The sequence below is a fragment of the Scyliorhinus torazame genome, chromosome 19 (genome assembly GCF_047496885.1).
Source record: "Scyliorhinus torazame isolate Kashiwa2021f chromosome 19, sScyTor2.1, whole genome shotgun sequence".
Taxonomy (NCBI): domain Eukaryota; kingdom Metazoa; phylum Chordata; class Chondrichthyes; order Carcharhiniformes; family Scyliorhinidae; genus Scyliorhinus; species Scyliorhinus torazame.
The window spans coordinates 139827972-139843171 of record NC_092725.1 but is presented as its reverse complement, the minus strand read 5'-3'; the positions used below and the strand labels follow the sequence as shown (position 1 = coordinate 139843171).

The window sequence follows — 15200 nt, the reverse complement described above, 5'->3', positions numbered from 1 at the left end:
CAATTCAGAGGGTTGTGGATGCTCCATTGCTGAATCTGTTTTAAGGCTGATAAAACCGATGTTTTGTCTCCGAGTGAATCAAAGGATACAGGGAAAGGTCAGAGTTGGGGCTGAAGATTGATCACTATCGCATTGAACGGCAGAGCGCATTCGAGAGGCTGCATGGTCTACGGTGTTCCTTTATGTTCTTCGGTGACTATGTTAACAACTAGACCATGGCCGACACTAGTCAAGACCTGGCCATTTGTTTCATTAACAGTGTTAATAATAGGATAAACGCACATACTTGCCCACAGTTATGTGAAAATTTCCTGCTACTTTGTTGACATACAAATGTCCATGTATCCTGCAGCCATCATGTGGATGGGATAATCGGTCTTCCCTGAGAAAAACAACAGGCATTTTCATTGTGGTCACGAAGTTTGCAGCAATCAAGGCCCACTTTGCTGGGCATAAACCCATAGTACAAAATCTAACTATGATATTACACTATGGGCGGCACGGTAGCACAGTGGTTAGCACTGTTGCTTCACAGTGCCAGAGACCTGGGCTCGATTCCCGGCTTGGGTCACTATCGGTGCGGAGTCTGCACGTTCTCCCCGTGTCTTTGTGGGTTTCCTCCGGGTGCTCCAGTTTCCTCCCACAAGTCCCGAAAGACATGCTGGTTAGGTGAATTGGACATTCTGAATTCTCCCTCAGTGTACCCGAACAGGCGCCGGAGTGTGGCGACGAGGGGGTTTTCACAGTAACTTCATTGCAGTGTTCTGAATTAAGCCTACTTGTGATGCTAGTAAAGATTATTATTATTAATCTGCAACATAGTTGGTTGTTGGTTCAATGTTTGACCAGGATGTGACAAGTCATGCATGTCAATCTACAAGCACGTTAAATCAACTGCAAGTATAACTTTTTTGTAACTAAAAATCTCAATTTTTCTATTTATTTATTTAGAGACCTGTTGTATCCTAATCAAAGACTAATTTTGATCTACTAGTCAGTTAAAATAATCATTTAGATTGCTGGCCAAATTGACAAACACAATCCACTAGAAACAGAATACACATTAGGATCTTCAGAAGAGTTTCTGGATGTACCCATAGAATTTTTTAATCCACCCAACAGAGGTCTATTTAAAAAGGTTAGAAAAAAAGGTAGCTTTATTAACAGGAATAATTTAATATTGTTTAATTCAGAGGTGCTAACAAGCTTTTTGTCAGATACCACAATCTCGGACAGCAATTTGTTCAAGGGCCACTCTCAAAACCCGGGCGTAAAGCAACTTAATTGTTTACTTTTAACAACAGACTTTGAGCAACGCACACTAACTTAAAAAGAAGAAATTACCAAGTAGACTAGCATTTGGTCCATAAATTAGTTATGCATCAGCTATGGATGTCTCAACAGCCCAACAACCATTGATCGTCACCATCCAAATGCAATGGAGATAGGAAGGGAGCCGGTCTTCAACGAGACACACTTGAGCTATTGGCTGTGAATTCCACAACTGTCCTGATTATTCAGAATCCCATTTTGTTTCTCATTATGAACCAAGTACTGAAACGATGGCTGAGTTACATGAATAGCAATGGAGCTGCTTACTGCCTCGATGATCACTTTTAGTAGGCAATGTTATTAATTGTATTATCGAGGTTAATGATACACAGGTGAAGGACATTAGGCGCTTTAAGCCCATATAATATCAAACACGTGTATTGTTTATTTAAAAGCGTATAAAAGACTATTTAGCTCAGACAGTTAGAGCGGGGTGTTAATAATGCCAGAGTTGCAGGACTGATCTCCGTACTGGCCAGTGTGGCTGTTTCAAAGAAAATTGTATAAAAGACTTGTTCCTTGGAGAGGGAGCACGCTGGTGGCGACCGCTGGTGGACACTGCAGAGGCTAGACACCATCACCAGCCCCGAAATGACGTTTTAATTTAAGTTCCATTCAAAGTTGTCTTTTTGTTACAGTGTCCCTTTAAGGGAATGTCAATTAGCAAATTAGTTTATTCAGTTTATTGGTTTTTTTTGAAGCGTATAAAAGGCTTGTTCCCTGGAAAGGGAGCACTCGGTGGTCAGACGCTGCTCTAGAGGGCTTCTGCGACTGGAGTACATCATCATCTCCAAAAATGACATTTCAATTGAATTTTGTTTGAAAGTGTTGTGTTTTTGTTAGTGCCTCTTTAATTTGTTAATTAGTTTATATTTGTTTTAGAAAAGAAAATGAAAGACTTGTGTGCCCCTGTAAGGGGCTGTTAGCATGTTGCTGGTTGATTATTTAATTTGTTAATTAGTCTATTTGTTTTTATTGGTATACTCAAAAGAGTACAACAGACTTGTGCATTTGTTTTGAGTTTAATCAAGAACCCCGTGGGACACCGTGTTCGGAGGTAAGGGGCAGAAATAGTTAATTTATTTATAGAATGCATTACAGATCAATGAAAGGATTCACATCAATCTCATACTTCCCAATTGGCTTGGCGTCCAATTAACAGGCACTTTGAAAAATGCAACCACTAGTGCAGTACAGAGGTGTGGACAGATCGCTGGGGTTCACGACAGAACTAATTCGGATTTTGTCAGATTAGATACCTGGGTGGCAATACAGTAGGGGAGCCTTTAAAAGCACTTTTGAATAAAAGATCTTGAAGAGAATGTTCCTCGTGCACTTTTCTGCGAATCTTTTGAAGTGTTCTAAAGAAACGCCAGGGGGAAAAAAAAAAATTAGAAATAATTTTCACACCTATCCCGGGTAACAAGTCATTCATTATTTCAATCAAACATCAATGTGGAACCTACCAAACTCATCTTCCATCAGTTTCACAGTTCAGTAATTAATCTAATGGAATTGGATTCTGATGGCTAAATTAGGGTGTAATGGGCCAGAATAAAGCCTGCTGGCATCAGTAAACAACTACGTTGGATTGTGATACATCCACTTGGTGAATTGGCAATCTGACCAACAAAGGTGCACAAGGCAAAGGACATTGTTTTGTGCATCCTCTCAACGAGTCAGTCAGTTATAAACAGATATTGACAGGATCTTTCAAAAAAGGTTGACTTGTAACAGGAGGAAAAGCTTTAAATGAGAATTATATTCCATTAAATTGTGACATGATAAAAACTGGCAGCTGTGCCCAAGTCCCCATCAAGATTCAAGGCTAACGTTGTGGGGTTGAGGGAGAAATCAAAGACCATCATAGTGCGTGCTTAATGAGGGAAGAATTGGGGATATATACAAGTGGCTGGGGGTGCAGGGAGGCGAGCGGGTGGTGAAGATCAAGGAGAACTAGGAAGCGGAGTTGGGAGGAGAGATCAATTGAAGTGTATGGAGTGAGGCATTGCGTAGGGCAAACGGAACCTCCCCTTGGGCAAGGATGAGCCTGATACAGTTTAAGGTGGTGCACAGGGTGCATATGACTCGGGCAAGGAGTGGGTTCTTTCAGGGGGTAGCAGATGAGTGTGAGAGAGATGTGGGTGGAGGCCAGCGAATCATGCGCACATGCTTTGGGGTTGCGAAAAATTGGGAAGATTCTGGGCGGGAATGTTTGCGGTCTTAGCCAGGATAGTGGAGGAGGAGGTGGACCCGGACCCTTTGGTGGCGATATTTGGGGTTTCAGAGAAGCCGGAGCTCATGGAGAGGAGGAAGGCCGATGTTGTGGCCTTCGCCTCTCTGATTGCACGGCGGCGAATTCTGCTGGAGTGGCAGTCGGCATCGCCACCGGGGTAGCGGCCTAGTTGGGAGACCTGTCCGACTTCCTGTGATTAGACAAGATAAAGTATGAGTTAAGGTGCTCAGCAGGAAGGGGTTGCGACAAGGTGGTGATGTTTGTGACTCCACATCATATTGACAAACTGATAAACAACCTGAAGTAAATGCAACCCAAACAAGCTTGGAGTTAATTACAGTTCAAAAGGTAGCCTGTGTTTGTCTTGCAAGGTCAGAATTGAAAAAGTTTGAACAATGATCGATATCTAAGTTTGTAAATGAGCTAGGGGAGTCTGGAGAGAAGGCAATTACATCCATTAAAAATATAAATTATTCCTATGGGTTACAGAATCAAAGTGTTGTGTTGAGGGGAAAATAATTTGTTTACTTTTCTGTTTGAACCATTCCACAGCATGCCACATTGTGACAGGGATGGTGTTACGACATCCTGGGCAAGTGCACGGTCAATTCCAGCCCCACTCGTTCCGCATTCACAACACAAGTGAATTAAATCAATAATTCCTATAAAAATACCCAAAGTCTTGGCTCTTGACTGCTACCTTCATCTTAATGCAATAATTAATGCAGAGTGGGACTATACAACCCACTACTCACTTCCACTTAAAACTATATTTAGGTTGGGACAAACTAATTGAACAACACTAACCATCTGAAAAATCCAGGCCAACATTTTCCTTGAGAAAAATGAAGGGCAGCAATGGTGGCACAGTGGTTAGCACTGCTGCCTCACAACACCAGGGGCCCGGGTTCAATTCTGGCCTTGGTGACGGTCTATGTGGAGTTTGCACGTTCTCCCAGTGTCTGCGTGGATTTCAGCTGGTTGCCTCGGTTTCCTCCCACAGTCCAAAGGTGCAGATTAGGTGGAATGGTCATGCTAAATTGCCCTTTAGTGTCCAAAGATTAGGTTAGGTGGGGTTATGGAGTAAGGGAAGGGTAGTGGGCCTAGGTAGGTTGCTCTTTCTGAGGGTCAGTGGGCTGAAAGGCCTCCGTCTCACTGTAGGAATTCTGTTTCTAAGATTTTCTACCTTTTCCTCCTAAGAGTCCTTTTAACTAACCAATTTAATTTTGATATCTTGCCTGTGCAGCCAGCCAAAATGAAAAGCACAAAAGCCAGAAGGCCCCAGGGTTCCATTTCTGCTCGGTGATGAATTAGTTAATCTTAAATAGACCGACTCGAGTTCCAGCCTCAATAGGTTCTTCCATCCAGTGGTGTCCATTCTACTGCCACTCTGGCAGGGCGTACATTGGGAGGCAAAGTACTTCCAGCTTCGGTCGACTCTCTGTCACAATACACCACAGACGCCTCCGATCAGTCCTCTCTGGTACTTCTTCATTGGAGATGCTTGCTCTTCGTGTAATATCAGAGATCTGACACAGGCAGTGCTGGTGAAAGACATCCAGCTTACATGACACCTTAGCCATTCTCTTCCATGTTTCACTGGCGTAGATTCCATGGATAGGTAGAGTCGCAGCTCTATGGCCGTGTTGATGGTATTGGTTACCCATATCGTACTGAGCCACTGGAAGACCGATGCTGCTTTGCTGATAAGAGGAAGTTAAAGGAAAGGAAATGCACTATAATCTTTCGCTCCTCAGGTCTACACAGTGAGCTTTGCTAAAAATGCAATGTGTAGATAATGGATGGGGACAGGATTAAACATGGCTTAATAGTCCACTGATAACCCAAAAATGTGCAGGGTAGGTAAATTGGCCATGATAAATTGCCCCTTAATTGTAAAAAAAAAAAGAATTAGGCACTAAATTTATTGTAAAAAATAGTCCACAGACATTCAATAAATAGCCAGACTACCTCACTTGAAGAACCTTATTCAAGTATGAGCTGGTATCTCCAAGAGGTGAGAAACAGGATAGGAAGAAAACTGAAAGAAAAGGACATGAGTTCTAACTCGGGAGTGCCAACAATAAACTATATATTGATTACTTTTCCACAAACTGAACATGATAAACAGATACAAGAATAGCCTCAGCCGGTACGGGAATTGAACCAGCGCAGTCGGACTTGCTCTGCATCACAAACCAGTCGTCCAGCCAACTGAGCTAAACCGGCTAGACTGTGATGCAGAGCACCGCCAACGGCATTTCTTCAACATCATAGCAGTAGATCTTACAGTTAGGAGTTAAATATTGCCTCCACTTATAAAGAATTCCATGCCAGGGTTTAAATTTATGACATATGGAAAGGGCGGCACGGTAGCACAGTGGTTAGCACAGTTGCTTCACAGCGCCAGGGACCTGGGTTCGATTCCCGTCTTGGGTCACTGTCTGTGCGGAGTCTGCACATTCTCCCTGTGATTGCGTGGGTTTCCTCCGGGTGCTCCAGTTTCCTCCCATGAGTCCCGAAAGACGTGCGTGTTAGGTGAATTGAACATCCTGAATTCTCCCTCAGTGTACCCGAACAGGCGCCGGAATGTGGCGACGAGGTGATTTCCACAGTAACTTCATCGCAGTGTTAATGTAAGCCTACTTGTGACACTAAAGATTATCAGTAACACCTGCACTAAGTAGAATTCATAGGGCACAGGTATTTAGCGAACACATTAAGAAATCTACTTCCCACAACCAGAATTATTAAACTTAATGGTCACAAGACTTTCACTGATTGATTCATTAACAAGTAACTTGAAGCAATTAAAAATAGAGGGGCATACTGATTTTCACTGCAAAGGCGTACCAGCTCGAACTTAGCATTTGATAAGTTTCAGAGATTTCAAAATACTTGAAATCCAAGGCTTTGGCTAGTTTATTATTGACCATTATTATTTACTGAGTTGGATCCATTTAAATTGTTCATAAGAACGATTAGAAAACAAAATAGAGCCATTTACTAACATCATGAAAGAAACTGCTCTAGTTACATTAATGTTACCCGACAGGAAATATTACTATCAGGTACAAATATATCAGAGCAGCCGAATTTGAAAATCTGGGCAGCTTACCTTTGCCACGTTCTTTGACGTGGAGATAATTCAAAAATAGTCTGCAAATTAAAACAAAGACACAAAGCTATTATTTAAGTAGAATTTGGCGACACTCTTCTGCTGATCTGTACTATTGTTTGTCAAGGTGTGGAGATGCCGGCGTTGGACTGGGGTGAGCACAGTACGAAGTCTTACAACACCAGGTTAAAGTCCAACAGGTTTGTTTCGATGTCACTAGCTTTCGGAGCGCTGCTCCTTCCTCAGGTGAATGAGGTCCCTTATTCACCTGAGGAAGGAGCAGCGCTCCGAAAGCTAGTGACATCGAAACAAACCTGTTGGACTTTAACCTGGTGTTGTAAGACTTCGTATTGTTTGTCAAGACAAGCCGTACGTCATTAGGAAAAAAACTATTTCGGACAAAACAGTGCCACAAAAATATTTTCAAAGCTCTGACAAAAATTGTCACAATAAAGAATATTTTTGTAAGGCATTCCAATCTGCACCTAATGATTCTGATCATTGAATATTCAACCAATTACTGAATGGAGTCACCAGTCACAGTATCCCTGTACTCGCGAGGTCAGTTAGCTGGAAGGCTGCTTTGTGATGCAAAGTAAAGTTGCCATAGTCCCAGATGACCATAGGCTGCTTTCCCCTTTGAGGGGGAGAACTGACTGGGGGTGATTTAACCGGAGGGGTCACCACACCTCAGGCGACGGGCAAGGTTGAGGTCAAGAATAACCTCAGCTGGTACGCGAATTGAACCCGCGTGACTGGCCTTGCTCCGCATCACAGACCAGCTGTCCAGCCAACTTAGCTAAACCGGCTAGACTGTAATGGAGAGCACGCTAACAGCATGGGTTTAATTCCTTTGCCGGCTGAGGTTACCATGAAGGCCCCGCCTTCTCAACCTTGTCCCTCGCCTGAGGTGTGGTGATCCTCGGGTTAAATCACCACCAGTCAGCTCTCCCCCTCGAAGGGGAAAGCAGCCGATGGTCACCTGGGGTTATGGCGACTTTCCTGTATTGAGGAGTTGGAAGATGACAGACACTATCCCAACACAAAGGGTCTGAAAATGAATATCTCAATGCCATTTTCAATTTTAAACAACTATACGTACAGGTTCATATTTCAATCCTTCCGAAGCTGCCACCATAGTTTCAGCCAAATCTAGGACATCCGCACCAATATCTGTTTGAAAACAAAAGTATTATTTCAGTTATGAACGCCATGTTGCAAGCAAATCTAAATATTAACATTGCTCATGGGATGTGGGTGTCGTTGGCTATGTCAGTATTTATTGCCAACCCCAATTGTCTTTGAGAGGTGGTGGTGAGCTGCCTTTTTGAACTGCAGCAGTCAACCTGATGTGGGTACACCCACAGTGCTGTTAGGGAGATAGGTCCAGGAATTAAGCCCAGTGACTGTGAAGGAGTACCAAGTCAGGATAGTGTGCGACTTGGGAGGGGAACTTGCCATTGTCCTTCTCGGGGGTGGAGGCCACATGTTTGGAAGATGCTGCCAATAGGCATTGGTGAGTTGCTGCAGTATGTAGATGGTAGACATTGCTATCACTTGTGCGTTGAATATGGAGGGAGGGAGACTTCCGGGTGCGGCGATGACCAGCTAAGTCGCACGTTTCGGCAGCTCCCGGTGGAATGGACTTTTGGGCTCTTAATAAGAGCCCCAACGGCAATTTTAACGGCTAAAAGTACTGTGCGGTAAACCAGAAGGGAATCCCCCCTGGATACGGATGGAAAAAGGAGAGGAAAGTGGCCGGATTGCGGTGGATCCTCTAGAGCAGCGGCAAGGAAGGCAAGCAAAAACCAAGATGGCGTCGGAAGGTGGCAGTTTAACATGGGGCCCTGAACAACACGAGTTTTTGAAACGCTGCGTGGAAGAGCTTAAAAAGGAGATGAAGAAGGAGCTGTTGGCCCCGATATTACAGGCGATTGAAGGGCTAAAAGATGAGCAAAAGACCCAGGAGCGGGAGCTTCGGGTCGTGAAGGCAAAGGCTGCCGAGAACGAGGACGATATACAGGGCCTGGTGGTGAAGACGGAGATGCACGAGGCACACCATAAACGATGTGTGGAAAGGCTGGAGGTGCTGGAGAATAATGCGAGGAGGAAGAATTTAAGGATTCTTGGTCTTCCTGAAGGTGCAGAAGGGGCGGACGTCGGGGCATATGTGAACACGATGCTGCACTCGTTAATGGGAGCGGAGACCCCGACGGGTCCGTTGGAGGTGGAGGGAGCATACCGAGTGATGGTGCGAGGACCGAGAGCAGGAGAAATTCCCAGAGCCATAGTGGTGAGATTCCTCCGTTTTAAGGACAGAGAGATGGTCCTCAGATGGGCAAAGAAAACTCGGAGCAGTAGGTGGGAGAACGCGGTGATCCGCGTATATCAAGACTGGAGTGCGGAGGTGGCGAGGAGGGCGAGCTTTAATCGGGCCAAGGCGGTGCTTCATAAAAAGATTAAATTTGGAATGCTGCAGCCGGCAAGACTGTTGGTCACATATCAAGGGAAGCACCACTACTTTGAAACGACGGATGAGGCGTGGACATTTATTGTTGAAGAGAAATTGGAATAAGCAGGTTATTAAAAAAGAACGTTTGAGACAAAGTGGTGGGGCGAATATGGGGGGCGAAGAGGGGGGAAAAAGGGGGGAAGAGATGATTTTTATGTTGTTAATCCTGCGACCCGGTAACTTTTCTCTCTTCCACAGGTTGTGGGGGAGGGAGGAAGGGAGGTGGAGGAGCTGGGGGCGCAGGCCATTGGGGGCGGGGCCAAAAGGGAAGCGCGGGCTTTGTTCCCGCGCTATGATAATTATGGCGGGAATAGGGAAGCAGGAAGGAGGGGGCGTCGCACGGTGCGAGCCGAGGTCACGGGGGGGAAGCAGAGGTCAGCCAGAGTTTGCTGACTTCTGGGAGCAACATGGGGGGTGTAACTACGCTAGTGGGGGATCTAGCGGGGGGGGGGGTGGGACGGGGTGGATTTACTGGGTTGCTGCTGCTGGGGAGAAGGGGGAGCTGGTATGGGGTGGAGTGGGCGGGGCGGGAGGGCACCGCCTGGGGGGAACACAGCTGCGTGGGAACCGGGTGAGGAGCTGGATAAAAGGGGATGGCTAATCGACAAGGGGGGGGGGGTAAAGAGCCCCCCAACCCGGCTGATCACGTGGAATGTGAGAGGGCTGAACGGGCCGATAAAGAGGGCACGGGTAATCGCACACCTTAAGAAACTTAAGGCAGATGTGGTTATGTTACAGGAGACGCATTTGAAACTGATAGACCAGGTTAGACTACGCAAAGGATGGGTGGGGCAGGTGTTTCATTCGGGGCTAGATGCGAAAAACAGGGGGGTGGCTATACTAGTGGGGAAGCGGGTAATGTTTGAGGCAAAGACCATAGTGGCGGATAGTGGGGGCAGATACGTGATGGTGAGTGGCAAATTACAGGAGGAGGCGGTGGTCTTGGTGAACGTATATGCCCCGAACTGGGATGATGCCAACTTTATGAGGCGCATGTTAGGACGCATCCCAGACCTAGAGGTGGGGAAGTTGGTAATGGGTGGAGATTTTAACACGGTGCTGGAACCAGGGCTGGACAGATCGAGGTCCAGGACTAGAAGGAGGCCGGCAGCAGCCAAGGTGCTTAAAGACTTTATGGAGCAGATGGGAGGAGTAGACCCATGGAGATTTAGCAGACCGAGGAGCAAGGAGTTTTCGTTTTTCTCCTATGTCCACAAAGTTTATTCTCGAATAGACTTTTTTGTTTTGGGAAGGGCGTTGATCCCGAAGGTGAGGGGGACGGAGTATACGGCGCTAGCTATTTCTGATCACGCTCCACACTGGGTGGACTTGGAGATAGGGGAGGAAAAGGAACAGCGTCCACCCTGGAGAATGGACATGGGACTAATGGCGGATGATGGGGTATGTCTAAGGGTGAGGGGGTGTATTGAAAAGTACTTGGAACTCAATGATAATGGGGAGGTCCAGGTGGGAGTGGTCTGGGAGGCGCTGAAGGCAGTGGTTAGAGGGGAGCTGATATCAATCAGGGCACATAAAGGAAAGCAGGAGAGTAGGGAACGGGAGCGGTTGCTGCAAGAACTTCTGAGGGTGGACAGGCAATATGCGGAGGCACCGGAGGAGGGACTGTACAGGGAAAGGCAAAGGCTACACGTAGAATTTGATTTGCTGACAACGGGTACTGCAGAGGCACAGTGGAGGAAGGCACAGGGTGTACAGTACGAATATGGGGAGAAGGCGAGCAGGTTGCTGGCCCACCAATTGAGGAAAAGGGGAGCAGCAAGGGAAATAGGGGGAGTGAGGGATGAGGAGGGAGAGATGGAGCGGGGAGCGGAGAGAGTGAATGGAGTGTTCAAGGCATTCTATGAAAGATTATATGAAGCTCAGCCCCCGGATGGGAAGGAGAGAATGATGTGTTTTCTGGACCAGCTGGAATTTCCTAAGGTGGAGGAGCAGGAGAGGGTGGGACTGGGAGCACAGATCGAAATGGAGGAAGTAGTGAAAGGAATTAGGAGCATGCAGGCGGGGAAGGCCCCGGGACCGGATGGATTCCCAGTTGAATTTTACAGGAAATATGTGGACTTGCTCGCCCCGCTACTGATGAGAACATTTAATGAGGCGAGGGAAAGGGGACAGCTGCCCCCGACTATGTCAGAGGCAACGATATTGCTTCTCCTAAAGAAGGAAAAAGACCCGCTGCTGACGAATGTGATATAAAATAGTTACTTTCGAGATATTAGTTAATGTAATGTAGAAATAAGCCACTTTGATTCTGGCAGATAGAGACAAAGGGATTTGAGACTGCATGGAAAAAGCAGGAAGAGGTGTGTCTATGAGAGTGATGCTGCATTGATAGGGGCCAGAGAAAGGGATTGGAAGTGAGCCAATCAGAATAGATCAAACAGGTCAGGAGGGATATAGGCTGACCTATGGGCGTCGAATATGTGAAACTTGATACCATTTGAATTGATTTGCAGAGATCCCTTTGTCTCTTTGTTCATTCGCTTTCTGGGATGTAGGAGACTGGATGTCTCTTATGTTTCTGTGAGATGAATTAAGCTTGCAAGCTAAATAAAATAACTTCTTTTTACGTGCGAATCCATCTCGACTTTTATGGAGGCCAGACTGACGGAGAAAGAAATTTGGGAATCAACACTGCAATGCGGGTCCTATAGGCCAATTTCCCTCCTGAACGTAGACGCTAAGATTCTGGCCAAGGTAATGGCAATGAGGATAGAGGATTGTGTCCCGGGGGTGGTCCATGAGGACCAAACTGGGTTTGTGAAGGGGAGACAGCTGAATACGAATATACGGAGGCTGCTAGGGGCAATGATGATGCCCCCACTAGAGGGGGAAGCGGAGATAGTGGTGGCGATGGATGCAGAGAAAGCATTTGATAGAGTGGAGTGGGATTATTTGTGGGAGGTGTTGAGGAGATTTGGCTTTGGAGAGGAGTATATTAGATGGATACAGCTGCTGCATAGGGCCCCGATGGCGAGCGTGGTCACGAATGGACGGGGGTCTGCGTATTTTCGGCTCCATAGAGGGACGAGGCAGGGATGTCCTCTGTCCCCATTATTGTTTGCACTGGCGATAGAGCCCCTGGCAATAGCATTGAAGGGTTCCAGGAAGTGGAGGGGAGTACTCAGGGGAGGAGAAGAACACCGGGTATCTCTGTATCTCTGTATGCGGACGATTTGTTGTTGTATGTGGCGGACCCGGCGGAGGGGATGCCAGAGATAATGCGGATACTTGGGGAGTTTGGAGAATTTTCAGGATATAAACTGAACATGGGGAAAAGTGAGTTGTTTGTGGTGCATCCAGGGGAGCAGAGCAGAGAAATAGAGGACTTACCGCTGAGGAAGGTAACAAGGGACTTTCGCTACTTGGGGATCCAGATAGCCAAGAATTGGGGTACATTGCATAGGTTAAATTTAACACGGATGGTGGAACAGATGGAGGAGGACTTCAAGAGATGGGACATGGTATCCCTGTCACTGGCAGGGAGGGTGCAGGCGGTTAAAATGGTGGTCCTCCCGAGATTCCTCTTTGTGTTTCAGTGCCTCCCGGTGGTGATCACGAAGGCTTTTTTCAAAAGGATTGAGAAGAGTATCATGAGTTGTGTGTGGGCCGGGAAGACCCCGAGAGTGAGGAAGGGATTTTTGCAGCGTAGTAGGGATAGGGGGGGGCTGGCACTACCGAGCCTAAGTGAGTACTACTGGGTCGCCAATATCTCAATGGTATGTAAGTGGATGGGAGAAGAGGAGGGAGCGGCATGGAAGAGATTGGAGAGGGCGTCCTGCAGGGGGACTAGCCTACAAGCTATGGTGACGGCGCTGTTGCCGTTCTCACCGAAGAAATACACCACAAGCCCGGTGGTGGTGGCTACTCTGAAAATTTGGGGGCAGTGGAGACGGCATAGGGGAAAGACGGGAGCCTCGGTGTGGTCCCCGATAAGAAATAACCATAGGTTTGCTCCGGGGAGAATGGATGGGGGATTTGGAACATGGCAAAGAGCAGGAGTAACACAATTGAGAGATCTGTTTGTAGATGGGACGTTTGCAAGTCTGGGAGCGCTGACCGAAAAATATGGGTTGCCCCAGGGGAATGCATTCCGGTATATGCAACTGAGGGCTTTTGCGAGGCAACAGGTGAGGGAATTCCCGCAGCTCCCGACGCAGGAGGTGCAGGACAGAGTGATCTCAAAGACATGGGTGGGGGACGGTAAGGTCTCAGACATATATAGGGAAATGAGGGACGAGGGGGAGATTATGGTAGATGAGCTGAAAGGGAAATGGGATGAGCTGGGGGAGGAGATTGAGGAGGGGCTGTGGGCTGATGCCCTAAGTAGGGTAAACTCATCGTCCTCGTGTGCCAGGCTAAGCCTGATACAATTTAAGGTGTTACACAGGGCGCATATGACTGGAGCACGGCTGAGTAAATTTTTTGGAGTAGAGGATAGGTGTGCGAGATGCTCGAGAAGCCCAGCGAATCACACCCACATGTTCTGGTCATGTCCGGCACTACAGGGGTTTTGGGTGGGGGTGACAAAGGTGCTTTCGAAGGTGGTGGGGGTCCAGGTCGAACCAAGCTGGGGGTTGGCTATATTCGGGGTTGCAGAAGAGCCGGGAGTGCAGGAGGCGAAAGAGGCTGATGTTTTGGCCTTTGCGTCCCTAGTAGCCCGGCGCAGGATACTGTTGATGTGGAAGGAAGCCTAGCCCCCATGTGTGGAGACCTGGATAAATGACATGGCAGGGTTTATAAAGCTGGAACAGATTAAGTTCGTCCTAACGGGATCGGCTCAAGGGTTCACCAGGCGGTGGCAACCGTTCGTCGAATACCTCACAGAAAGATAGAGGGAATGGAAAAGAAGAAGACAGCAGCAGCAACCCGGGGGGTGGGGGGAGGAACCAGAAGGACTCTCAGGGATGTTAGTGTATAAGTATAATATGTATAGGTTGTTGTTATAGGTAATTGTATACTGGACGGCTGAATTGTATTTTTTGGAGGGTATTTATTTGGGACAAGTGGCATTTAGTTTTTTTTTTTAATTTTGATGTTTATATATTATTTATTTCTGGTTTAAAAAGCTGGCCATTGTTATTTATATTGTTATATTACTGTGTGAAAGATACACAATGTACTGTTATGGTTGGCCAAAAATTTTGAATAAAATATATTTTTATTAAAAAAAGAATATGGAAGGAGTGCTCATCAAGCGGACAACTTTGACCTGGATGGTCTCGGGTTTCTTGAATGTTCTTTGAGCACTCACTCAGGCAAGTGAAGAATATTCCATCACACTCCTGACTTGTGCTTTGTAGATAGTGGGCAAGCTTTGGAGAGTCAGCGGGAGAGTTACTCTCCGCAGAATTCCTACACTCCAACCTTTTCTTTTAGCCACTGTATTTATATGGCTGGTTCAATTCAGTTCCAGGTCAATAGTAACTTCCAGAATGTTGACAGTGGGGGATTTATTAATGGTAATGTCACTGAATGTCAAGGGAAGATGGTTCGATTCTCTCTTGTTCAAGATGTGTTGGATTCGAGAATCCAACTACATTCAATTTGTAAAACTGAGGAAATATTACTGCGCCAAGGAGTAATAACACTGACCCTTTTATATTAAAACAAACTTTAATTTAAACACAGAATTAACCACAGTAGCAACAAAGAAATTGCTTTACAGTTAACTGTTATAACAGTTCTTAAGTAAAAGAGAAAACCTTAACTTACTTCCTAAACTTGCCATTTAATTCCAATTAATCAAACCAATATATTTCAAATACCACTCAAGAATAAAGTTAACAATCAGATTTCTGCTTGCTTTTTTCTGTGCAGAATCTTCAGAGAGAACCTTTCAGGACAAACTGAAACACCTCTGTTCAGATGAGAGTTCTTGGACCAACTGACGTTTTAGACCGACCTGGCTCCTTCCATTAACTACATAATCTGTCCCCTAAGCAGAAGGCATTCTTCTGTCTCCTCCCACTAGATTCCCATGA

General features: G+C 46.3%; 1 protein-coding gene across 3 annotated transcripts in view; it reads right to left on the bottom strand.

Annotated features, from left to right (window-relative positions):
- ergic2 (ERGIC and golgi 2) overlaps positions 1 to 15200 on the bottom strand; it is a 65978-nt gene that overhangs the window by 35504 nt on the left and 15274 nt on the right. For all 3 annotated transcript variants that reach the window (XM_072485315.1, XM_072485316.1, XM_072485317.1), the window contains 4 exons: positions 7789 to 7859; positions 6687 to 6727; positions 2592 to 2693; positions 287 to 382 (listed from right to left, as the gene is read on the bottom strand). In XM_072485315.1, coding sequence (XP_072341416.1) covers positions 287 to 382; positions 2592 to 2693; positions 6687 to 6727; positions 7789 to 7859 — 310 coding nt within the window. The remainder of the gene's footprint in view (positions 1 to 286; positions 383 to 2591; positions 2694 to 6686; positions 6728 to 7788; positions 7860 to 15200) is intronic.